The 23,102-nt window shown below is 60.1% G+C and overlaps 1 protein-coding gene across 1 annotated transcript in view; it reads left to right on the top strand.

The window, feature by feature from the left end:
* Positions 1–22,733, top strand: part of CDK12 (cyclin dependent kinase 12) — a 48,715-nt gene extending 25,982 nt beyond the window's left edge. Inside the window, 10 exon segments of the mRNA XM_075580148.1 lie at positions 329–430; positions 7,454–7,464; positions 7,467–7,530; positions 11,775–11,860; positions 11,863–11,890; positions 12,411–12,542; positions 15,983–16,185; positions 17,102–17,203; positions 17,206–17,496; positions 20,779–22,733. Coding sequence (XP_075436263.1) covers positions 329–430; positions 7,454–7,464; positions 7,467–7,530; positions 11,775–11,860; positions 11,863–11,890; positions 12,411–12,542; positions 15,983–16,185; positions 17,102–17,203; positions 17,206–17,496; positions 20,779–21,440 — 1,681 coding nt within the window. The 3' untranslated portion in view covers positions 21,441–22,733.
* Positions 22,734–23,102: the final 369 nt, after the last annotated feature.

Below are 23,102 nucleotides of genomic sequence, written 5' to 3'. Positions count from 1 at the left end.
TCTGACATGGGACGTGTGTGTGTTTGTGTGTGTGTGTTATACTCTCGGTAAGCGATGTGCTTCTGACATGGGACGTGTGTGTGTGTTTGTGTGTGTGTGTTATACTCTCGGTAAGCGATGTGCTTCTGACATGGGACGTGTGTGTTTGTGTGTGTGTGTTATACTCTCGGTAAGCGATGTGCTTCTGACATGGGACGTGTGTGTGTTATACTCTCGGTAAGCGATGTGCTTCTGACATGGGACGTGTGTGTGTTTGTGTGTGTGTGTTATACTCTCGGTAAGCGATGTGCTTCTGACATGGGAGGGGGAATCTCTTCGCCTGTTTCAGCCGCCCTTACACTAACAAAGTGATCACGCTGTGGTACCGGCCTCCGGAGCTGCTTCTCGGGGAGGAACGCTACACACCCGCCATAGATGTGTGGAGCTGCGGGTAACTTCCCGTTGTGTTTCCTTTGCTGATCCTGCCTCCTCACTTCCCGTTGTGTTTGCTGATCCTGCCTCCTCACTTCCCGTTGTGTTTCCTTTGCTGATCCTGCCTCCTCACTTCCCGTTGTGTTTCCTTTGCTGATCCTGCCTCCTCACTTCCCGTTGTGTTTCCTTTGCTGATCCTGCCTCCTCACTTCCCGTTGTGTTTGCTGATCCTGCCTCCTCACTTCCCGTTGTGTTTGCTGATCCTGCCTCCTCACTTCCCGTTGTGTTTCCTTTGCTGATCCTGCCTCCTCACTTCCCGTTGTGTTTGCTGATCCTGCCTCCTCACTTCCCGTTGTGTTTCCTTTGCTGATCCTGCCTCCTCACTTCCCGTTGTGTTTCCTTTGCTGATCCTGTCCCCTCACTTCCCGTTGTGTTTGCTGATCCTGCCTCCTCACTTCCCGTTGTGTTTCCTTTGCTGATCCTGCCTCCTCACTTCCCGTTGTGTTTCCTTTGCTGATCCTGCCTCCTCACTTCCCGTTGTGTTTGCCTTGCTGATCCTGCCTCCTCACTTCCCGTTGTGTTTCCTTTGCTGATCCTGCCTCCTCACTTCCCGTTGTGTTTGCTGATCCTGCCTCCTCACTTCCCGTTGTGTTTGCTGATCCTGCCTCCTCACTTCCCGTTGTGTTTCCTTTGCTGATCCTGCCTCCTCACTTCCTGTTGTGTTTCCTTTGCTGATCCTGCCTCTTCACTTCCCGTTGTGTTTGCTGATCCTGCCTCCTCACTTCCCGTTGTGTTTGCTGATCCTGCCTCCTCACTTCCCATTGTGTTTGCCTTGCTGATCCTGCCTCCTCACTTCCCGTTGTGTTTCCTTTGCTGATCCTGCCTCCTCACTTCCCGTTGTGTTTCCTTTGCTGATCCTGCCTCCTCACTTCCCGTTGTGTTCCCTTTGCTGATCCTGCCTCCTCACTTCCCGTTGTGTTTGCTGATCCTGCCTCCTCACTTCCCGTTGTGTTTCCTTTGCTGATCCTGCCTCCTCACTTCCCGTTGTGTTTCCTTTGCTGATCCTGCCTCCTCACTTCCCGTTGTGTTTGCTGATCCTGCCTCCTCACTTCCCGTTGTGTTTGCTGATCCTGCCTCCTCACTTCCCGTTGTGTTTGCTGATCCTGCCTCTCACTTTCCGTTGTTTGCTGATCCTGCCTCCTCACTTCCCGTTGTGTTTCCTTTGCTGATCCTGCCTCCTCACTTCCCGTTGTGTTTGCTGATCCTGCCTCCTCACTTCCCGTTGTGTTTGCTGATCCTGCCTCTTCCACTTTGCGTTGTTTGCTGATCCTGCCTCCTCACTTCCCGTTGTGTTTGCTAATCCTGCCTCCTCACTTCCCGTTGTGTTGCTGATCCTGCCTCCTCACTTCCCGTTGTGTTTGCTGATCCTGCCTCCTCACTTCCCGTTGTGTTTGCTGATCCTGCCTCCTCACTTCTCCGTTGTGTTTGCTGATCCTGCCTCCCTCTTCCCGTTGTGTTTGCTGATCCTGCCTCCTCACTTCCCGTTGTGTTTGCTGATCCTGCCTCCTCACTTCCCGTTGTGTTTGCTGATCCTGCCTCCTCACTTCCCGTTGTGTTTGCTGATCCTGCCTCCTCACTTCCGTTGTGTTTGCTGATCCTGCCTCCTCACTTCCCGTTGTGTTGCTGATCCTGCCTCCTCACTTCCCGTTGTGTTTGCTGATCCTGCCTCCTCACTTCCGTTGTGTTTGCTGATCCTGCTCCTCACTTCCCGTTGTGTTTGCTGATCCTGCCTCCTCACTTCCCGTTGTGTTTGCTGATCCTGCCTCCTCACTTCCCGTTGTGTTTGCTGATCCTGCCTCCTCACTTCCCGTTGTGTTGCTGATCTGCCTCCTCACTTCCCGTTGTGTTTGCTGATCCTGCCTCCTCACTTTCCGTTGTTTGCTGATCCTGCCTCCTCACTTCCGTTGTGTTTGCTGATCCTGCCTCCTCACTTCCCGTTGTGTTTGCTGATCCTGCCTCCTCACTTCCCGTTGTGTTTGCTGATCCTGCCTCCTCACTTCCCGTTGTGTTTGCTGATCCTGTCTCCTCACTTCCCGTTGTGTTTGCTGATCCTGCCTCCTCACTTCCCGTTGTGTTTGCTGATCCTGCCTCCTCACTTCCCGTTGTGTTTGCTGATCCTGCCTCCTCACTTCCGTTGTGTTTGCTGATCCTGCCTCCTCACTTCCCGTTGTGTTTGCTGATCCTGCCTCCTCACTTCCCGTTGTGTTTGCTGATCCTGCCTCCTCACTTCCCGTTGTGTTTGCTGATCCTGCCTCCTCACTTCCCGTTGTGTTTGCTGATCCTGCCTCCTCACTTCCCGTTGTGTTTGCTGATCCTGCCTCCTCACTTCCCGTTGTGTTTGCTGATCCTGCCTCCTCACTTCCCGTTGTGTTTGCTGATCCTGCCTCCTCACTTCCGTTGTGTTTGCTGATCCTGCCTCCTCACTTCCCGTTGTGTTTGCTGATCCCTGCCTCCTCACTTCCCGTTGTGTTTGCTGATCCTGCCTCCTCACTTCCCGTTGTGTTTGCTGATCCTGCCTCCTCACTTCCCGTTGTGTTTGCTGATCCTGCCTCCTCACTTCCGTTGTGTTTGCTGATCAGCCTCCTCACTTCCGTTGTGTTTGCTGATCCTGCCTCCTCACTTCCCGTTGTGTTTGCTGATCCTGCCTCCTCACTTCCGTTGTGTTTGCTGATCCTGCCTCCTCACTTCCCGTTGTGTTGCTGATCCTGCCTCCTCACTTCCCGTTGTGTTTGCTGATCCTGCTCCTCACTTCCCGTTGTGTTTGCTGATCCTGCCTCCTCACTTCCCGTTGTGTTTGCTGATCCTGCCTCCTCACTTCCCGTTGTGTTTGCTGATCCTGCCTCCTCACTTCCCGTTGTGTTTGCTGATCCTGCCTCCTCACTTCCGTTGTGTTTGCTGATCCTGCCTCCTCACTTCCGTTGTGTTTGCTGATCCTGCCTCCTCACTTCCCGTTGTGTTTGCTGATCCTGCCTCCTCACTTCCCGTTGTGTTTGCTGATCCTGCCTCCTCACTTCCCGTTGTGTTTGCTGATCCTGCCTCCTCACTTCCCGTTGTGTTTGCTGATCCTGCCTCTCACTTCCCGTTGTGTTTGCTGATCCTGCCTCCTCACTTCCCGTTGTGTTTGCTGATCCTGCCTCCTCACTTCCCGTTGTGTTTGCTGATCCTGCCTCCTCACTTCCCGTTGTGTTTGCTGATCCTGCCTCCTCACTTCCCGTTGTGTTTGCTGATCCTGCCTCCTCACTTCCCGTTGTGTTTGCTGATCCTGCCTCCTCACTTCCCGTTGTGTTTGCTGATCCTGCCTCCTCACTTCCCGTTGTGTTTGCTGATCCTGCCTCCTCACTTCCCGTTGTGTTTGCTGATCCTGCTCCTCACTTCCCGTTGTGTTTGCTGATCCTGCCTCCTCACTTCCCGTTGTGTTTGCTGATCCTGCCTCCTCACTTCCCGTTGTGTTTGCTGATCCTGCCTCCTCACTTCCGTTGTGTTTGCTGATCCTGCCTCCTCACTTCCCGTTGTGTTTGCTGATCCTGCCTCCTCACTTCCCGTTGTGTTTGCTGATCCTGCCTCCTCACTTCCGTTGTGTTTGCTGATCCTGCCTCCTCACTTCCGTTGTGTTTGCTGATCCTGCCTCCTCACTTCCCGTTGTGTTTGCTGATCCTGCCTCCTCACTTCCCGTTGTGTTTGCTGATCCTGCCTCCTCACTTCCGTTGTGTTTGCTGATCCTGCCTCCTCACTTCCCGTTGTGTTTGCTGATCCTGCCTCCTCACTTCCCGTTGTGTTTGCTGATCCTGCCTCCTCACTTCCCGTTGTGTTTGCTGATCCTGCCTCCTCAACTTCCCGTTGTGTTTGCTGATCCTGCCTCCTCACTTCCGTTGTGTCCCTTGCTGATCCTGCCTCCTCACTTCCCGTTGTGTTTGCTGATCTGCCTCCTCACTCCTGTTTCCCTTGCTGATCCTGCCTCCTCACTTCCCGTTGTGTTTGCTGATCCTGCGTCCTCACTTCCTGTTTCCTTGCTGATCCTGCCTCCTCACTTCCTGTTTCCCTTGCTGATCCTGCCTCCTCACTTCCCGTTGTGTTTGCTGATCCTGCTCCTCACTTCCTGTTTCCCTTGCTGATCCTGCCTCCTCACTTCCCGTTGTGTTTGCTGATCCTGCCTCCTCACTTCCCTGTTTCCTTGCTGATCCTGCCTCCTCACTTCCGTTGTGTTGCTGATCCTGCCTCCTCACTTCCCGTTGTGTTTGCTGATCCTGCCTCTCACTTCCGTTGTGTTTGCTGTTCCTGCCTCCTCACTTCCCGTTGTGTTTGCTGATCCTGCCTCCTCACTTCCCGTTGTGTTTGCTGATCCTGCCTCCTCACTTCCCGTTGTGTTTGCTGATCCTGCTTCCTCACTTCCCGTTGTGTTTGCTGATCTGCCTCCTCACTTCCCGTTGTGTTTGCTGATCTGCCTCCTCACTTCCCGTTGTGTTTGCTGATCCTGCCTCCTCACTTCCTGTTTCCTTGCTGATCTGCCTCCTCACTTCCCGTTGTGTTTGCTGATCCTGCCTCCTCACTTCCTGTTTCCCTTGCTGATCCTGCCTCCTCACTTCCCGTTGTGTTTGCTGATCCTGCCTCCTCACTTCCCGTTGTGTTTGCTGATCCTGCCTCCTCACTTCCGTTGTGTTTGCTGATCCTGCCTCCTCACTTCCCGTTGTGTTTGCTGATCCTGCCTCCTCACTTCCTGTTTCCCTTGCTGATCCTGCCTCCTCACTTCCCGTTGTGTTTGCTGATCCTGCCTCCTCACTTCCCGTTGTGTTTGCTGATCCTGTCCCCTCACTTCCCGTTGTGTTTGCTGATCCTGCCTCCTCACTTCCCGTTGTGTTTGCTGATCCTGCCTCCTCACTTCCCGTTGTGTTTGCTGATCCTGCCTCCTCACTTCCCGTTGTGTTTGCTGATCCTGCCTCCTCACTTCCCGTTGTGTTTGCTGATCCTGTCCCCTAACTTCCCTGTTGTGTTTGCTGATCCTGCCTCCTCACTTCCCGTTGTGTTTGCTGATCCTGCCTCCTCACTTCCCGTTGTGTTTGCTGATCCTGCCTCCTCACTTCCGTTGTGTTTGCTGATCCTGCCTCCTCACTTCCCGTTGTGTTTGCTGATCCTGCCTCCTCACTTCCCGTTGTGTTTGCTGATCCTGCCTCCTCACTTCCTGTTTCCCTTGCTGATCCTGCCTCCTCACTTCCCGTTGTGTTTGCTGATCCTGCCTCCTCACTTCCTGTTTCCCTTGCTGATCCTGCCTCCTCACTTCCCGTTGTGTTTGCTGATCCTGCCTCCTCACTTCCCGTTGTGTTTGCTGATCCTGCCTCCTCACTTCCCGTTGTGTTTGCTGTTCCTGCCTCCTCACTTCCCGTTGTGTTTGCTGATCCTGCCTCCTCACTTCCCGTTGTGTTTGCTGATCCTGCCTCCTCACTTCCCGTTGTGTTTGCTGATCCTGCTTCCTCACTTCCCGTTGTGTTTGCTGATCCTGCCTCCTCACTTCCCGTTGTGTTTGCTGATCCTGCCTCCTCACTTCCCGTTGTGTTTGCTGATCCTGCCTCCTCACTTCCTGTTTCCCTTGCTGATCCTGCCTCCTCACTTCCTGTTTCCCTTGCTGATCCTGCCTCCTCACTTCCCGTTGTGTTTGCTGATCCTGCCTCCTCACTTCCCGTTGTGTTTGCTGATCCTGCCTCCTCACTTCCCGTTGTGTTTGCTGATCCTGCCTCCTCACTTCCCGTTGTGTTTGCTGATCCTGCCTCCTCACTTCCTGTTTCCCTTGCTGATCCTGCCTCCTCACTTCCCGTTGTGTTTGCTGATCCTGCCTCCTCACTTCCCGTTGTGTTTGCTGATCCTGTCCCCTCACTTCCCGTTGTGTTTGCTGATCCTGCCTCCTCACTTCCCGTTGTGTTTGCTGATCCTGCCTCCTCACTTCCCGTTGTGTTTGCTGATCCTGCCTCCTCACTTCCCGTTGTGTTTGCTGATCCTGCCTCCTCACTTCCCGTTGTGTTTGCTGATCCTGCCTCCTCACTTCCCGTTGTGTTTGCTGATCCTGTCCCCTCACTTCCCGTTGTGTTTGCTGATCCTGCCTCCTCACTTCCCGTTGTGTTTGCTGATCCTGCCTCCTCACTTCCCGTTGTGTTTGCTGATCCTGCCTCCTCACTTCCCGTTGTGTTTGCTGATCCTGCCTCCTCACTTCCCGTTGTGTTTGCTGATCCTGCCTCCTCACTTCCCGTTGTGTTTGCTGATCCTGCCTCCTCACTTCCCGTTGTGTTTGCTGATCCTGCCTCCTCACTTCCCGTTGTGTTTGCTGATCCTGCCTCCTCACTTCCCGTTGTGTTTGCTGATCCTGCCTCCTCACTTCCCGTTGTGTTTGCTGATCCTGCCTCCTCACTTCCCGTTGTGTTTGCTGATCCTGCCTCCTCACTTCCCGTTGTGTTTGCTGATCCTGCCTCCTCACTTCCCGTTGTGTTTGCTGATCCTGCCTCCTCACTTCCCGTTGTGTTTGCTGATCCTGCCTCCTCACTTCCCGTTGTGTTTGCTGATCCTGCCTCCTCACTTCCCGTTGTGTTTGCTGATCCTGCCTCCTCACTTCCCGTTGTGTTTGCTGATCCTGCCTCCTCACTTCCCGTTGTGTTTGCTGATCCTGCCTCCTCACTTCCCGTTGTGTTTGCTGATCCTGCCTCCTCACTTCCCGTTGTGTTTGCTGATCCTGCCTCCTCACTTCCCGTTGTGTTTGCTGATCCTGCCTCCTCACTTCCCGTTGTGTTTGCTGATCCTGCCTCCTCACTTCCCGTTGTGTTTGCTGATCCTGCCTCCTCACTTCCCGTTGTGTTTGCTGATCCTGCCTCCTCACTTCCCGTTGTGTTTGCTGATCCTGCCTCCTCACTTCCCGTTTCCCTTGCTGATCCTGCCTCCTCACTTCCCGTTGTGTTTCCTTTGCTGATCCTGCCTCCTCACTTCCCGTTGTGTTTGCCTGCAGCTGTATCCTCGGGGACTCTTCACAAAGAAACCAATCTTCCAGGCCAATCAGGAGCTGGCGCAGCTAGAACTGATCAGGTAACGGCGCGATCCCCCAGCGCAATCCCAAACGCCTCTCTGTCTCTCTACGGCTGCGGGCGTGGTGACCGCGACGGCGCCATCACATAGATGCTTCTGAGGCTGCCTATAGAGCGCGCCAACGCCAGCGCTCACGATTCTGGAGGGAGCAGAACAATCTGTTTTCACGCGCGTCAGCCGGGTTACGTGAGCTGTTCGCCCCAATGAAGGCGAACCAGCCCTGTGATGTCACGGAGCCCCCCCCCCCCCCCTGTCTCTAGGTAATGAGACCTTCGCTAACGGTTGTGTTCTCTCTCCCCGCTCCCAGCCGGCTCTGCGGGAGCCCGTGCCCAGCCGCCAGGGATTCTGGGTAATGAGAGACCTTCGCTAACGGTTGTGTTCTCTCTCCCCGCTCCCAGCCGGCTCTGCGGGAGCCCGTGCCCAGCCGCCAGGGATTCTGGGTAATGAGAGACCTTCGCTAACGGTTGTATTCTCTCTCTCCCCGCTCCCAGCCGGCTCTGCGGGAGCCCGTGCCCAGCCGCCAGGGATTCTGGGTAGTGAGAGACCTTCGCTAACGGTTGTGTTCTCTCTCCCCGCTCCCAGCCGGCTCTGCGGGCCCCCCGTGCCCAGCCGCCAGGGATTCTGGGTAATGAGAGACCTTCGATAACGGTTGTGTTCTCTCTCTCCCCGCTCCCAGCCGGCTCTGCGGGCCCCCCGTGCCCAGCCCGCCAGGGATTCTGGGTAATGAGAGACCTTCGATAACGGTTGTGTTCTCTCTCCCCGCTCCCAGCCGGCTCTGCGGGAGCCCGTGCCCAGCCGCCAGGGATTCTGGGTAATGAGAGACCTTCGCTAACGGTTGTGTTCTCTCTCTCCCCGCTCCCAGCCGGCTCTGTGGGAGCCCGTGCCCAGCCGCCAGGGATTCTGGGTAATGAGAGACCTTCGCTAACGGTTGTATTCTCTCTCTCCCCGCTCCCAGCCGGCTCTGCGGGAGCCCCTGCCCAGCCGCCAGGGATTCTGGGTAATGAGACCTTCGCTAACGGTTGTGTTCTCTCTCCTCGCTCCCAGCCGGCTCTGCGGGAGCCCGTGCCCAGCCGCCAGGGATTCTGGGTAATGGGAGACCTTCGCTAACGGTTGTGTTCTCTCTCCCCGCTCCCAGCCGGCTCTGCGGGAGCCCGTGCCCAGCCGCCAGGGATTCTGGGTAATGAGAGACCTTCGCTAACGGTTGTGTTCTCTCTCCCCGCTCCCAGCCGGCTCTGCGGGAGCCCCTGCCAGCCGCCAGGGATTCTGGGTAATGAGAGACCTTCGCTAACGGTTGTGTTCTCTCTCCCCGCTCCCAGCCGGCTCTGCGGGAGCCCCTGCCCAGCCGCCAGGGATTCTGGGTAATGAGAGACCTTCGCTAACGGTTGTGTTCTCTCTCCCCGCTCCCAGCCGGCTCTGCGGGAGCCCGTGCCCAGCTGCCAGGGATTGTGGGTAATGAGAGACCTTCGCTAACGGTTGTGTTCTCTCTCCCCGCTCCCAGCCGGCTCTGCGGGAGCCTGTGCCAGCCGCCAGGGATTCTGGTTAATGAGAGACCTTCGCTAACGGTTGTGTTCTCTCTCCCCGCTCCCAGCCGGCTCTGCGGGAGCCCCTGCCCAGCCGCCAGGGATTCTGGGTAATGAGAGACCTTCGCTAACGGTTGTGTTCTCTCTCCCGCTCCCAGCCGGCTCTGCGGGAGCCCGTGCCCAGCCGCCAGGGGATTCTGGGTAATGAGAGACCTTCGCTAACGGTTGTGTTCTCTCTCCCCGCTCCCAGCCGGCTCTGCGGGAGCCCGTGCCCAGCCGCCAGGGATTCTGGGTAATGAGAGACCTTCGCTAACGGTTGTGTTCTCTCTCCCCGCTCCCAGCCGGCTCTGCGGGAGCCCTGCCCAGCCGCCAGGGATTCTGGGTAATGAGAGACCTTCGATAACGGTTGTGTTCTCTCTCTCCCCGCTCCCAGCCGGCTCAGCGGGAGCCCGTGCCCAGCGCCAGGGATTCTGGGTAATGAGAGACCTACGCTAACGGTTGTGTTCTCTCTCCCCGCTCCCAGCCGGCTCTGCGGGGAGCCCGTGCCCAGCCGCCAGGGATTCTGGGTAATGAGAGACCTTCGCTAACGGTTGTGTTCTCTCTCCCCGCTCCCAGCCGGCTCTGCGGAGGCCTCGTGCCCAGCCGCCAGGGATTCTGGGTAATGAGAGACCTTCGCTAACGGTTGTGTTCTCTCTCCCCGCTCCCAGCCGGCTCTGCGGGAGCCCGTGCCCAGCCGCCAGGGATTCTGGGTAATGAGAGACCTTCGCTAACGGTTGTGTTCTCTCTCCCGCTCCCAGCCGGCTCTGCGGGAGCCCCTGCCCAGCCGCCAGGGATTCTGGGTAATGAGAGACCTTCGATAACGGTTGTGTTCTCTCTCTCCCCGCTCCCAGCCGGCTCAGCGGGAGCCCGTGCCCAGCGCCAGGGATTCTGGGTAATGAGAGACCTTTGCTAACGGTTGTGTTCTCTCTCCCCGCTCCCAGCCGGCTCTGCGGGAGCCCGTGCCCAGCCGCCAGGGATTCTGGGTAATGAGAGACCTTCGCTAACGGTTGTGTTCTCTCTCTCTCCCGCTCCCAGCCGGCTCTGCGGGAGCCCCTGCCCAGCCGCCAGGGATTCTGGGTAATGAGAGACCTTCGCTAACGGTTGTATGCTCTCTCTCCCCGCTCCCAGCCGGCTCTGCGGGAGCCCCTGCCCAGCCGCCAGGGATTCTGGGTAATGAGAGACCTTCGCTAACGGTTGTGTTCTCTCTCCCCGCTCCCAGCCGGCTCTGCGGGAGCCCGTGCCCAGCCGCCAGGGATTCTGGGTAATGAGAGACCTTCGCTAACGGTTGTGTTCTCTCTCCCCGCTCCCAGCCGGCTCTCCATGAGCCCCTGCCCAGCCGCCAGGGATTCTGGGTAATGAGAGACCTTCGCTAACGATTGTGTTCTCTCTCCCCGCTCCCAGCCGGCTCTGCGGGAGCCCCTGCCCAGCCGCCAGGGATTCTGGGTAATGAGAGACCTTCGCTAACGGTTGTGTTCTCTCTCCCCGCTCCCAGCCGGCTCTGCGGGAGCCCCTGCCCAGCCGCCAGGGATTCTGGGTAATGAGAGACCCTCGATAACGGTTGTGTTCTCTCTCCCCGCTCCCAGCCGGCTCTGCGGGAGCCCGTGCCCAGCCGCCAGGGATTCTGGGTAATGAGAGACCTTCGCTAACGGTTGTGTTCTCTCTCCCCGCTCCCAGCCGGCTCTGCAGGAGCCCCTGCCCAGCCGCCAGGGATTCTGGGTAATGAGAGACCTTCGCTAACGGTTGTATTCTCTCTCTCCCCGCTCCCAGCCGGCTCTGCGGGAGCCCGTGCCCAGCCGCCAGGGATTCTGGGTAATGAGAGACCTTCGCTAACGGTTGTGTTCTCTCTCCCCGCTCCCAGCCGGCTCTGCGGGAGCCCGTGCCCAGCTGCCAGGGATTGTGGGTAATGAGAGACCTTCGCTAACGGTTGTGTTCTCTCTCCCCGCTCCCAGCCGGCTCTGCGGGGGAGCCTGTGCCCAGCCGCCAGGGATTCTGGGTAATGAGAGACCTTCGCTAACGGTTGTGTTCTCTCTCCCCGCTCCCAGCCGGCTCTGCGGGGAGCCTGTGCCCAGCCCGCCAGGGATTCTGGGTAATGAGAGACCTTTGCTAACGGTTGTATTCTCTCTCCCCGCTCCCAGCCGGCTCTGCGGGAGCCCCTGCCCAGCCGCCAGGGATTCTGGGTAATGAGAGACCTTCGCTAACGGTTGTGTTCTCTCTCTCCCCGCTCCCAGCCGCTCTGCGGGAGCCCCTGCCCAGCCGCCAGGGATTCTGGTAATGAGACCTTCGCTAACGGTTGTGTTCTCTCTCCTCGCTCCCAGCCGGCTCTGCGGGAGCCCCTGCCCAGCCGCCAGGGATTCTGGGTAATGAGAGACCTTCGCTAACGGTTGTGTTCTCTCTCTCTCCCCGCTCCCAGCCGGCTCTGCGGGAGCCCCTGCCCAGCCGCCAGGGATTCTGGGTAATGAGAGACCTTCGCTAACGGTTGTATGCTCTCTCTCCCCGCTCCCAGCCGGCTCTGCGGGAGCCCCTGCCCAGCCGCCAGGGATTCTGGGTAATGAGAGACCCTTCGCTAACGGTTGTGTTCTCTCTCCCCGCTCCCAGCCGGCTCTGCGGGAGCCCCTGCCCAGCCGCCGGGATTCTGGGTAATGAGACCTTCGCTAACGGTTGTGTTCTCTCTCTCCCCGCTCCCAGCCGGCTCTGCGGGAGCCCCTGCCCAGCCGTCTGGCCGGACGTCATCAAGCTGCCGTACTTTAACACCATGAAGCCGAAGAAGCAGTACGGCGGCGGGTGCGGGAGGAGTTCTCCTTGTGAGTACGGGGCGCGCCGGGGGGGGCGGGGGAGGGGGATTATACGGGAGACGCCGGACCTGAACCCAGAGCTGAGCTTTATTTCTATAGGTCATGGAGGAGGGTTCAACTCCGCTCCTCAAGACACCCCCCCGCCCCCCCCCCCAACAGTTCAGGTTATCAGGGGTATCCCTGCTTCAGCACAGGTGGCTCAATCAGATCAGACGAGCCGCCTATGCTGAAGCAGGAGTATCCTTAAAACCTGTTAGGCAGTTGCCGGCAGATTATTGGGTATCTGTGCAGTGAGGGGTGAGAGATGACCCCATTGGTCACCTTGGTGACACAGTAGCTACGTCACACCCCCCAACGGGCTTGGTTTTTTTTTATTCCAGGTTGGATGGCGTCCTACGTTGCCTTGGAGCAAAGGGGGCGCCATCTAACTAGAGAGGCCCCCCCCATCTCTTCCGTTTCCTCCATAATGGCCGCCGCTGTCACATGACCGCTCTGCCCCCCCCCCCCTCCCTCGCTTCTCTCTCCGTAGCGTTCCCACGGCGGCGCTGGACTTGCTGGACCACATGCTCACGTTGGACCCCAGCAAGCGCTGCACGGCGGAGCAGGCTCTGCAGAGCGACTTCCTGAAGGACATAGACGTCAACAAGATGGTCCCGCCAGAGTAAGGGCCGGCAGGGGCAGGGGCGGGGGTTACAGGGCAGCGAGTGGGTCTGAGCTGGGGATCTCCGTGGGCCGCAGAGGGCGAGTGCGGCGTACGCAGGGCGACCGTTACAGCGAGGCTTTCACCGCCCGTCGGGGAGGGCGGGATCATTCATCCAGCCACAAAGGGGGGGGGGGGGCGGCTTCGGAGAACACTGGTAGGAGGAGTTTGAGAGATGGGAGGCTGAGGGTGGCGGCAGAGGCGGGCTGAGGGTGGCGGCAGAGGCGGGCTGAGGGTGGCGGCAGAGGCGGGCTGAGGGTGGCGGCAGAGGCGGGCTGAGGGTGGCGGCAGAGGCGGGCTGAGGGTGGCGGCAGAGGCGGGCTGAGGGTGGCGGCAGAGGCGGGCTGAGGGTGGCGGCAGAGGCGGGCTGAGGGTGGCGGCAGAGGCGGGCTGAGGGTGGCGGCAGAGGCGGGCTGAGGGTGGCGGCAGAGGCGGGCTGAGGGTGGCGGCAGAGGCGGGCTGAGGGTGGCGCGGCTGAGGGACAGGCTGAGGGTGGCGCGGCTGAGGGACAGGCTGAGGGTGGCGCGGCTGAGGGACAGGCTGAGGGTGGCGCGGCTGAGGGACAGGCTGAGGGTGGCGCGGCTGAGGGACAGGCTGAGGGTGGCGCGGCTGAGGGACAGGCTGAGGGTGGCGCGGCTGAGGGACAGGCTGAGGGCGGCGCGGCTGAGGGACAGGCTGAGGGCGGCGCGGCTGAGGGACAGGCTGAGGGCGGCGCGGCTGAGGGACAGGCTGAGGGCGGCGGGGCTGAGGGACAGGCTGAGGGCGGCGGGGCTGAGGGACAGGCTGAGGGCGGCGGGGCTGAGGGACAGGCTGAGGGCGGCGGGGCTGAGGGACAGGCTGAGGGCGGCGCGGCTGAGGGACAGGCTGAGGGCGGCGCGGCTGAGGGACAGGCTGAGGGCGGCGGGGCTGAGGGACAGGCTGAGGGCGGCGCGGCTGAGGGACAGGCTGAGGGCGGCGCGGCTGAGGGACAGGCTGAGGGCGGCGCGGCTGAGGGTGGCGCGGCTGAGGGTGGCGCGGCTGAGGGACAGGCTGAGGGCGGCGGGGCTGAGGGACAGGCTGAGGGCGGCGCGGCTGAGGGCGGCGCGGCTGAGGGCGGCGCGGCTGAGGGCGGCGCGGCTGAGGGACAGGCTGAGGGCGGCGCGGCTGAGGGACAGGCTGAGGGCGGCGGGGCTGAGGGACAGGCTGAGGGTGGCGCGGCTGAGGGACAGGCTGAGGGCGGCGGGGCTGAGGGCGGCGGGGCTGAGGGCGGCGGGGCTGAGGGCGGCGGGGCTGAGGGCGGCGGGGCTGAGGGCGGCGCGGCTGAGGGCGGCGCGGCTGAGGGCGGCGCGGCTGAGGGCGGCGGGGCTGAGGGCGGCGGGGCTGAGGGCGGCGGGGCTGAGGGCGGCGGGGCTGAGGGCGGCGGGGCTGAGGGCGGCGGGGCTGAGGGCGGCGCGGCTGAGGGCGGCGCGGCTGAGGGCGGCGCGGCTGAGGGCGGCGCGGCTGAGGGACAGGCTGAGGGTGGCGCGGCTGAGGGACAGGCTGAGGGTGGCGCGGCTGAGGGACAGGCTGAGGGTGGCGCGGCTGAGGGACAGGGTGGCGGGGCTGAGGGACAGGCTGAGGGCGGCGCGGCTGAGGGACAGGCTGAGGGTGGCGCGGCTGAGGGACAGGGTGGCGGGGCTGAGGGACAGGCTGAGGGCGGCGCGGCTGAGGGACAGGCTGAGGGCGGCGCGGCTGAGGGACAGGCTGAGGGCGGCGCGGCTGAGGGACAGGCTGAGGGCGGCGCGGCTGAGGGACAGGCTGAGGGACAGGCTGAGGGTGGCGCGGCTGAGGGACAGGCTGAGGGCGGTGCGGCTGAGGGACAGGCTGAGGGACAGGCTGAGGGCGGCGGGGCTGAGGGACAGTCTGAGGGCGGCGGGGCTGAGGGACAGTCGGAGGGCGGCGGGGCTGAGGGACAGGCTGAGGGCGGCGGGGCTGAGGGACAGGCTGAGGGCGGCGGGGCTGAGGGACAGGCTGAGGGCGGCGGGGCTGAGGGACAGGCTGAGGGCGGCGGGGCTGAGGGACAGGCTGAGGGCGGCGCGGCTGAGGGACAGGCTGAGGGCGGCGCGGCTGAGGGACAGGCTGAGGGCGGCGGGGCTGAGGGACAGGCTGAGGGCGGCGCGGCTGAGGGACAGGCTGAGGGCGGCGCGGCTGAGGGACAGGCTGAGGGCGGCGCGGCTGAGGGTGGCGCGGCTGAGGGTGGCGCGGCTGAGGGACAGGCTGAGGGCGGCGGGGCTGAGGGACAGGCTGAGGGCGGCGCGGCTGAGGGCGGCGCGGCTGAGGGCGGCGCGGCTGAGGGACAGGCTGAGGGCGGCGCGGCTGAGGGACAGGCTGAGGGCGGCGGGGCTGAGGGACAGGCTGAGGGTGGCGCGGCTGAGGGACAGGCTGAGGGCGGCGCGGCTGAGGGTGGCGCGGCTGAGGGACAGGCTGAGGGCGGCGGGGCTGAGGGCGGCGGGGCTGAGGGCGGCGGGGCTGAGGGCGGCGGGGCTGAGGGCGGCGCGGCTGAGGGCGGCGCGGCTGAGGGCGGCGCGGCTGAGGGTGGCGCGGCTGAGGGACAGGCTGAGGGTGGCGCGGCTGAGGGACAGGCTGAGGGTGGCGCGGCTGAGGGACAGGCTGAGGGTGGCGCGGCTGAGGGACAGGGTGGCGGGGCTGAGGGACAGGCTGAGGGCGGCGCGGCTGAGGGACAGGCTGAGGGTGGCGCGGCTGAGGGACAGGGTGGCGGGGCTGAGGGACAGGCTGAGGGCGGCGCGGCTGAGGGACAGGCTGAGGGCGGCGCGGCTGAGGGACAGGCTGAGGGCGGCGCGGCTGAGGGACAGGCTGAGGGCGGCGCGGCTGAGGGACAGGCTGAGGGACAGGCTGAGGGTGGCGCGGCTGAGGGACAGGCTGAGGGCGGTGCGGCTGAGGGACAGGCTGAGGGACAGGCTGAGGGCGGCGGGGCTGAGGGACAGTCTGAGGGCGGCGGGCTGAGGGACAGTCGGAGGGCGGCGGGGCTGAGGGACAATCTGAGGGCGGCGGGGCTGAGGGACAGTCTGAGGGCGGCGGGGCTGAGGGACAGTCTGAGGGCGGCGGGGCTGAGGGACAGGCTGAGGGCGGCGGGGCTGAGGGACAGGCTGAGGGCGGCGGGGCTGAGGGACAGGCTGAGGGTGGCGCGGCTGAGGGCAGTGAGGGAGAGGCAGCGGGCGATAGAGGGAGAGGCAGCGGGCGATAGAGGGAGAGGGCGAGGCGCTGAGGCTCTGGCAAGTTGCTTTAATGCTGGTATTTCTCGGGAAGTTGCATCAAAATAAATGCCCTGGTTTAGTTTCTGACCCCTGACCCCTCACACCGTGCAGGAGTCACTCCCTGCCCCCAAGAGCTGGCACTCTAACCCGGTGTCCCTCCCCCCCCAGCCTCCCTCACTGGCAGGATTGCCACGAGCTGTGGAGTAAGAAACGCCGGCGGCAGAGGCAGAGCGGCATCCCCCTCGAGGAGCCACCCACCACCAAGGTGCCACGGAAGGAGAGCGTGGTGGCGCCCGGCATGGACGTGATACGGAACAGCAGCCCGGCGCCCCCACAGACTGCGTCTGCCGAGGCAATCGTCCCGGACTTCTGTGAGTTTAAGGGGGGGAGAGTTAGCTGCCATCGTCTGTACGCATGGAGAGAGGCCTCCGGGGGGGGGGGGGAGGTAGAGGAGAGAGGCTTCCTGGGGGGGGGGGGGGGAGGGAGGAGAGAGGCCTCCCGGGGGGATAGGGGGGGGAGAGTTAGCTGTCATAGTCTGTACGCATGGAGAGAGGCCTCCGGGTGGGGGGGGGGTGGAGAGGCCTCCCGGGGTGGGAAAGAGGAGGAGGAGGAGAGAGGCCTCTTGGGGGGGGGGGGGGTGGAGGAGGAGAGAGGCCTCCCGGGGAGATGGGGGGGGGAGAGTATGCTGCCATAGTCTGTACGCATGGAGAGAGGCCTCCGGGGGGGATGAGGGGGGGAGGAGGAGAGAGGCCTCCCGGGGGGATGGGCGGGAGGAGGAGAGAGGCCTTCTGGGGGGATGCGGGGGGGGGAGGAGGAGAGAGGCCTCCCGGGGGGATGGGGGGGAGGAGGAGAGAGGACTCCCGGGGGGATGGGGGGGGAGGGTGGAGAGGCCTCCCGGGGGGATTGGGGGGGGAGGGGTGGAGAGGCCTCTCGGGGGGATGGGGGGGGGAGGAGGAGAGAGTCCTCCCGGGGGGATTGGGGGGGGAGGGTGGAGAGGCCTCCCGGGGGGATTGGGGGGGGGGTGGAGAGGCCTCCCGGGGGGGATTGGGGGGGGGGGGGTGGAGAGGCCTCCGGGGGGGGATTGGGGGGGGGGGGTGGAGAGGCCTCCCGTGGGGCTGGGGGGGGGAGGAGGAGAGAGGCCTCCCGTGGGGATGGGGGGGAGGAGGAGAGAGGCCTCCCGGGGGAAGGAGGAGGAGAGGCCTAACGCAGTGTGTGTCGGGCGGAGCTCGTGACCTCCGCCCCCCTCGTGACCTCGGCTCACCCTGCCCTTCTCCGGTTCCCCAGCAGGCCTCGGGGACATCACGCAGCAGCTGAACCAGAGCGAGCTGGCCATCCTGCTGAACCTGCTGCAGAGCCAGACCGACCTGAGCGTCTCCCAGATCTCGCAGCTGCCAACCCCGACATGCAGCAGCAGCTGGAGGCCCTCAACGAGTCCATCAACGCCTTGTCCGTGCCGGCCGCCCCGGCCTCCGACCCCGAGTCCAGCAAGGACGGCCTGGAGCAGGGGCCCGGCGCACAGGGAGAGGTCCACAGCATGCTCGCCGTCCTGCTGAGCCAGCTCATCAAACCCCAGGAGGCGGACGCACCCCCCCCCGGGGAGAGCAACGGGGAGCAGAGCGGGAGTAACCCCGCCGCCCTGCCCAAGGAGGAAGAGGAGGAGGAGGAGGAGGAGGACGTCGCAGGTAAATTCTGCTCTCGCTGAGTCTCCCAAGCTCCGGGACCTCGGGGGGGGGGAGGGGGTCCGCAGGGGGGTGTCCCGGAGGACGTGGGGATACAAACACAGGCTCCTTGTGCCGGGACGTTTCTCTCCCTGTACTGGGGGGGCCGCCTGCTCCGTTCACGCGAGTGAGCGAGAAGCCGCGCTCACGTATTTTGGTTTATAATAAACTGTCCGGTTAAACCTGACCCACTTGTTCTTCGGTAACGGGCCCAGCCCGGGGGCGGGGGGGGGAGAGGGTAGGTGTGGGGAGGTGGGTCGCGCAGCGTAATCGCCGTACGGTGGCCTGCGTGGTGTGTAAGCGGAGCGCGCCTGAGCCGGGTACTTCCTCCGTAACACGGAGACCGGCGCGGCGGGGGCTGCTTTATACACGCGTGCCCGCGCTCTGGGAAAGGCGGGCGGCACGGGCGAGGCGCGATGTATGCAGAAGTAACGGAGGGACGTGGAAGGGCTGGGAGAGAGAGCCACAGTACGACGGGCGTGGTACATGTCCGTGGGTTAACGGGGCAGAAGCCTGTGTTTGTTCTGCTCGCACAGTGCAGGGATTGTTCTACCTGTCGCAGTGAGGGGTACGGCAGCGCGTATCTGTGAGCGGCAGGCACTCCCTGTTCCTCCTCATCCAGGAACACGCCGCCCCTCATTGAACACGCCGCCTCTCGTTAAACACGCCGCCTCTCGTTAAACACGCCGCCTCTCGTTAAACACGCCGCCTCTCGTTAAACACGGCGCCTCTCGTTGAACACGGCGCCTCTCGTTGAACACGGCGCCTCTCGTTGAACACGGCGCCTCTCGTTGAACACGCCGCCTCTCGTTGAACACGCCGCCTCTCGTTGAACACGCCGCCTCTCGTTAAACACGCCGCCTCTCGTTGAACACGCCGCCTCTCGTTGAACACGCCGCCTCTCGTTGAACACGCCGCCTCTCGTTAAACACGCCGCCTCTCGTTAAACACGCCCCCTCTCGTTAAACACGCCGCCTCTCGTTAAACACGCCGCCTCTCGTTAAACACGCCGCCTCTCGTTAAACACGCCGCCTCTCGTTAAACACGCCGCCTCTCGTTAAACACGCCGCCCCTCGTTAAACACAGCCTTCTCACTCATTTACTTCACTTTTCTATTTCATCCAAGTCACCTGCATCATCTTCGTGTGTGTGTTCACCCGTTAACATGTTTTTTCACGAACAATAGGATTAGTGTGTGTGTATATATGTGTGTGTATATCTGTGTGTGTGTGTGTGTGTGTGTATATCTGTGTGTGTGTGGTGTGTGTGTATATCTCTGTGTGTGTGTATATCTCTGTGTGTGTGTATATCTCTGTGTGTGTGTGTGTATATCTCTGTGTGTGTGTGTATATCTCTGTGTGTGTGTGTATATCTCTGTGTGTGTGTGTATATCTCTGTGTGTGTGTGTATATCTCTGTGTGTGTGTATATCTCTGTGTGTGTGTGTATATCTCTGTGTGTGTGTATATCTCTGTGTGTGTGTATATCTCTGTGTGTGTGTGTATATCTCTGTGTGTGTGTATATCTCTGTGTGTGTGTATTTCTGTGTGTGTGTGTGTATATCTCTGTGTGTGTGTGTGTATATCTCTGTGTGTGTGTGTGTATATCTCTGTGTGTGTGTGTATATCTCTGTGTGTGTGTGTGTGTGTGTGTATATCTGTGTGTGTATATATCTCTGTGTGTGTGTATATCTGTGTGTATAGTGTGTGTATATCTCTGTGTGTGTGTATATATCTCTGTGTGTGTATATCTGTGTGTGTGTGTGTGTATATCTCTGTGTGTATATCTCTGTGTGTGTATATCTCTGTGTGTGTGTGTGTGTGTGTGTGTGTCTGTGTGTGTATATCTCTGTGTGTGTATATCTGTGTGTGTGTATATCTGTGTGTGTATATCTGTGTGTGTATATCTGTGTGTGTGTGTATATCTGTGTGTGTGTGTGTATATCTGTGTGTGTGTGTGTGTGTGTATATCTGTGTGTGTGTGTGTGTGTGTATATCTGTGTGTGTGTGTGTGTGTGTATGTATATCTGTGTGTGTGTGTATATCTCTGTGTGTGTGTATCTCTGTGTGTGTGTATATCTCTGTGTGTGTATATCTCTGTGTGTGTATATCTCTGTGTGTGTATATCTCTGTGTGTGTATATCTCTGTGTGTGTAGCTCTGTGTGTGTATATCTCTGTGTGTATATCTCTGTGTGTATATCTCTGTGTGTATATCTCTGTGTGTGTATGTGTGTGTGTGTGTGTGTTTATATGTATATATGTATATATATGTATGTATAATGTATATGTAAACAATTGTTTGTTTATATATACATATACAATTGTGTGTGTGTATACACGTATACAATTGTGTGTGTATATATACACGTATACAATTGTGTGTGTGTGTGTGTGTATTCACTATACAATTGTGTGTGTGTGTATATATACGTATACAATTGTGTGTGTATATACACGTATACTGTACAATTGTGTGTGTGTATATTCACGCATACAAGTGTGTGTATATATACGTATACAATTGTTTGTGTGCGTATATACGTATACAATTGTGTGTGTGTGTATATATACTAAACGTGTGAAGTGTAGGTATGAACACACATTCTTACCGTTTAGAGAGCACTATAGTTATGTGTATATTTGGGAGGGGGGCAGCTTTCTAACAGGGCGTTATTCTGGATTTTGTAGGATCTGCCCCGGTTCTTCCCGCTGTATGCCAATAATAAAACCGCCTGCGGGGGGAGCGTTCCGCTTCTAAACGTGGCACTGCTTCTAAACGTGGCACTGCTTCTAAACGTGGCACTGCTTCTACACGTGGCACTGCTTCTACACGTTGCACTGCTTCTAAACGTGGCACTGCTTCTAAACGTGGCACTGCTTCTAAACGTGGCACTGCTTCTAAACGTGGCACAGCTTCTAAACGTGGCACTGCACCGTACTATTCATACATGTCCCATGTCTCGTGATAACGGCCCGTGTGTGTGTCCGCCATCCTTATTCTGTTCTAACACCCCCCTGCGCTCCCACCTCTCCTCCGTCGCACGGACGCGCGTACACGCGTACCCTTAAACCCGCCTCTTCCTCTCATCCTGTCACAGAATAGCCGCCTTTACCACCACACATTTCTAGAGCGAGGTGCGGGGGTTAACACACGGCAGCGTTCGGGTTCTCTATATAAATATGTATTTTTACATATATATATACATTTATATACAGTGTATATTTTATTCGTGTGTGTTTCTTAAAGATGGTGTCAAACGGAGTAATGCTTCCACAGCTTGCCGTCCTTGTATCCTCCCGCCCGAGAAGAGACCCCCCGAACCTCCCGGCCCGCCGCCTCTGCCGCCCCTCCCGGAGGGAGACGCCCAGGAAGCCAACCCGCCGGCGCCTCCGGCCCCTCAGCATCTGTTCCCCCGGCACGACGAGGACGGGGCCCCGGCAAAGGCCAGCAGGGAGAGGCCGCTCCACCGGCCCGCCGAGTACCCCCGGGGCCCCTCCTCCCGGACTTACGGCTCCGAGGGGCCCGAGGACACCTTTAACGCTGGTCCCGACGACCGAGACTCAGGGGAACGTTCGCCACAGACTTTGGGGAAAAGCAGGACATTCCCCGACCAGCAGGGGGAGGCCAAGGCCTACCAGGGCACGGGGTCCCTGCAGTTCCCCGGGGACCAAGACCTCAGGTTTGCCAGGCTCCCGGCAGGGATGCCGCCGGCCGCCGTACCTCCCCCCGGGAACCAGGAGGGGGGAAGTAACAGCTCCCACCTGTACCAGGAGGCCGCCATCTCAAAATACGGCGAGCTGGGGGCAGGGACAAACCAGGCCTGGGGCACCCCGACTCAGGCATTCGGCAAGGCGTTCCGCGGCCGCGCTCCTCCGAGAGGGGGGCGGGGGAGAGGAGTCCCTTACTGAGACGGAGCACTCGATGCGGGTCACTATCCATCCCTGCCCCCCCCCCCCCCTCGGGCCTCCTTTCAAGTAAATGGAAAAAAAAGGGGGGGTTCCCCAGAGTGGGGGGGGGGGGGGGGGGAGATTCAGCTGCTGAAAGGATTAAATCCCGAGCGGGGTCGTTGCAGTGGCGCAGTGGAAAGTTGGGGGGGGAGAGGGGTAAGCGTGTACCAGCGACGGTTTACATGCAAGGGACCTCGGCTGCTAACGGGAGGCCGGAGAGACGACGCGGTTTATGTCTACGAGTCTGCGCGTCGCAAAACGCACACATCCCGCGGCTAAGGGTCGTGCATTTTGGGTTTATTTTGGCGCCCCCTGTTCATTGTTTTTGTTTCCATTTCTCCCCCTCCCGGCTCACTCCCAAATATCCGGGCGGAATGCGTCGGTCGCCCCGGTTACAAGACGGTTATCAGGTGGACTGATGCAGAGCAGCACTGAGATTACGGCAAGATGGGGGGGGGGGGGGATGTCGCTGCATGACTGACTGCTTTCAGAAACCGGTTCCCCTGGCGGGGGGGGGGGGAGGGGGGCTTGCACCGTGTAGTGTCGCCATCCTCCCCCCCCCCTCCCCCTACCCCCCCCAGGGAAACGGGGGTCTCATGGTATCCTCACGCTGAATGCCACGGAAATGCAGCTGGCTGTGTACAAACTTTTGTTTTCTGTTTGTTTCTATTTCAAAGCAAGTTGTTTTTTTTTTTGTTTTTCTTGTGTCATAAACTGCTGGACATATGGACATTATATATCTCCCTCGGACCCCCTCTCCCCCCTCCCCAATATGTTCTCCAACCCAGAGTATCCCACGGACACGGGAGCTGGGCCCCGACCTCTCCCGCTGTCTGTTTTGGGGGAGATCGGGGCCAATTCAACATTAATAATTCTGTCTTTTCTTTTTTTTGTTAGGTTTTTTTTCCCCCCTTGTTTACAGATTTGACACGGTGGAAAATCGGCCTTTTTCTCTCTTTTTTTTTTTTTAAAAGTTGTTGAGGGGCCTAGAAAAATAAACAATACAAGATATATACCCCCTCTCCACCATGCTGTTTTACAGGGGGGGGGGGGGGGGGAGGAAGTCTGTTGTGAATTTGAGGGGTTTTGTCTTTTTTTTTTTTACATTTTGTCATTTTTATTAATTGCCCGTTAGCCGAGTTTTGCCGCATAAAGCGCAGACGTTGTCTGACCGCCTTCGCTGAGTTTAGAAGTCCACAATCTTGATTTCTTTTATTTTTTTTGTTATAAATTAAATGACGGAGGGTAACGCTCGAGGTCGGAGGCTGTATTTTATTTCTTGGTGCACGGGGAAGGTCACGGCGAGACCCTCCCCCCCCCCCCCCCCCCGGGAGAAAACCCTTCCCCAGCTCTTCCCACGCAGTCCCACCTGTGAATGATTGATGGGGGGGTTTGGCAGAGGCTGTAGCCCTGGCGGTCTGTGCGACCCCGTGTGACCTTCGGAGCGGCGGGGAGCGCAGGGCGATCTGCTGAGCAAATATTTCCACGCTGTCCTACCCAGACATAACCCCGAGCCCCAGAAACACGCAGCGTGCGCCCCACGCCGGGGCTGCCGCCCTTTCGTAGAGCGGACGATCAGACGAGGTCCATCAGCGTTGGATATAACCAGGAGAGGGCAAGTCC

This window comes from Ascaphus truei, chromosome 23, assembly GCF_040206685.1.
Source record: "Ascaphus truei isolate aAscTru1 chromosome 23, aAscTru1.hap1, whole genome shotgun sequence".
Classification (NCBI taxonomy): domain Eukaryota; kingdom Metazoa; phylum Chordata; class Amphibia; order Anura; family Ascaphidae; genus Ascaphus; species Ascaphus truei.
The sequence above is the reverse complement of the archived record's forward strand: the minus strand, read 5'-3'. Positions and strand labels throughout refer to the sequence as shown.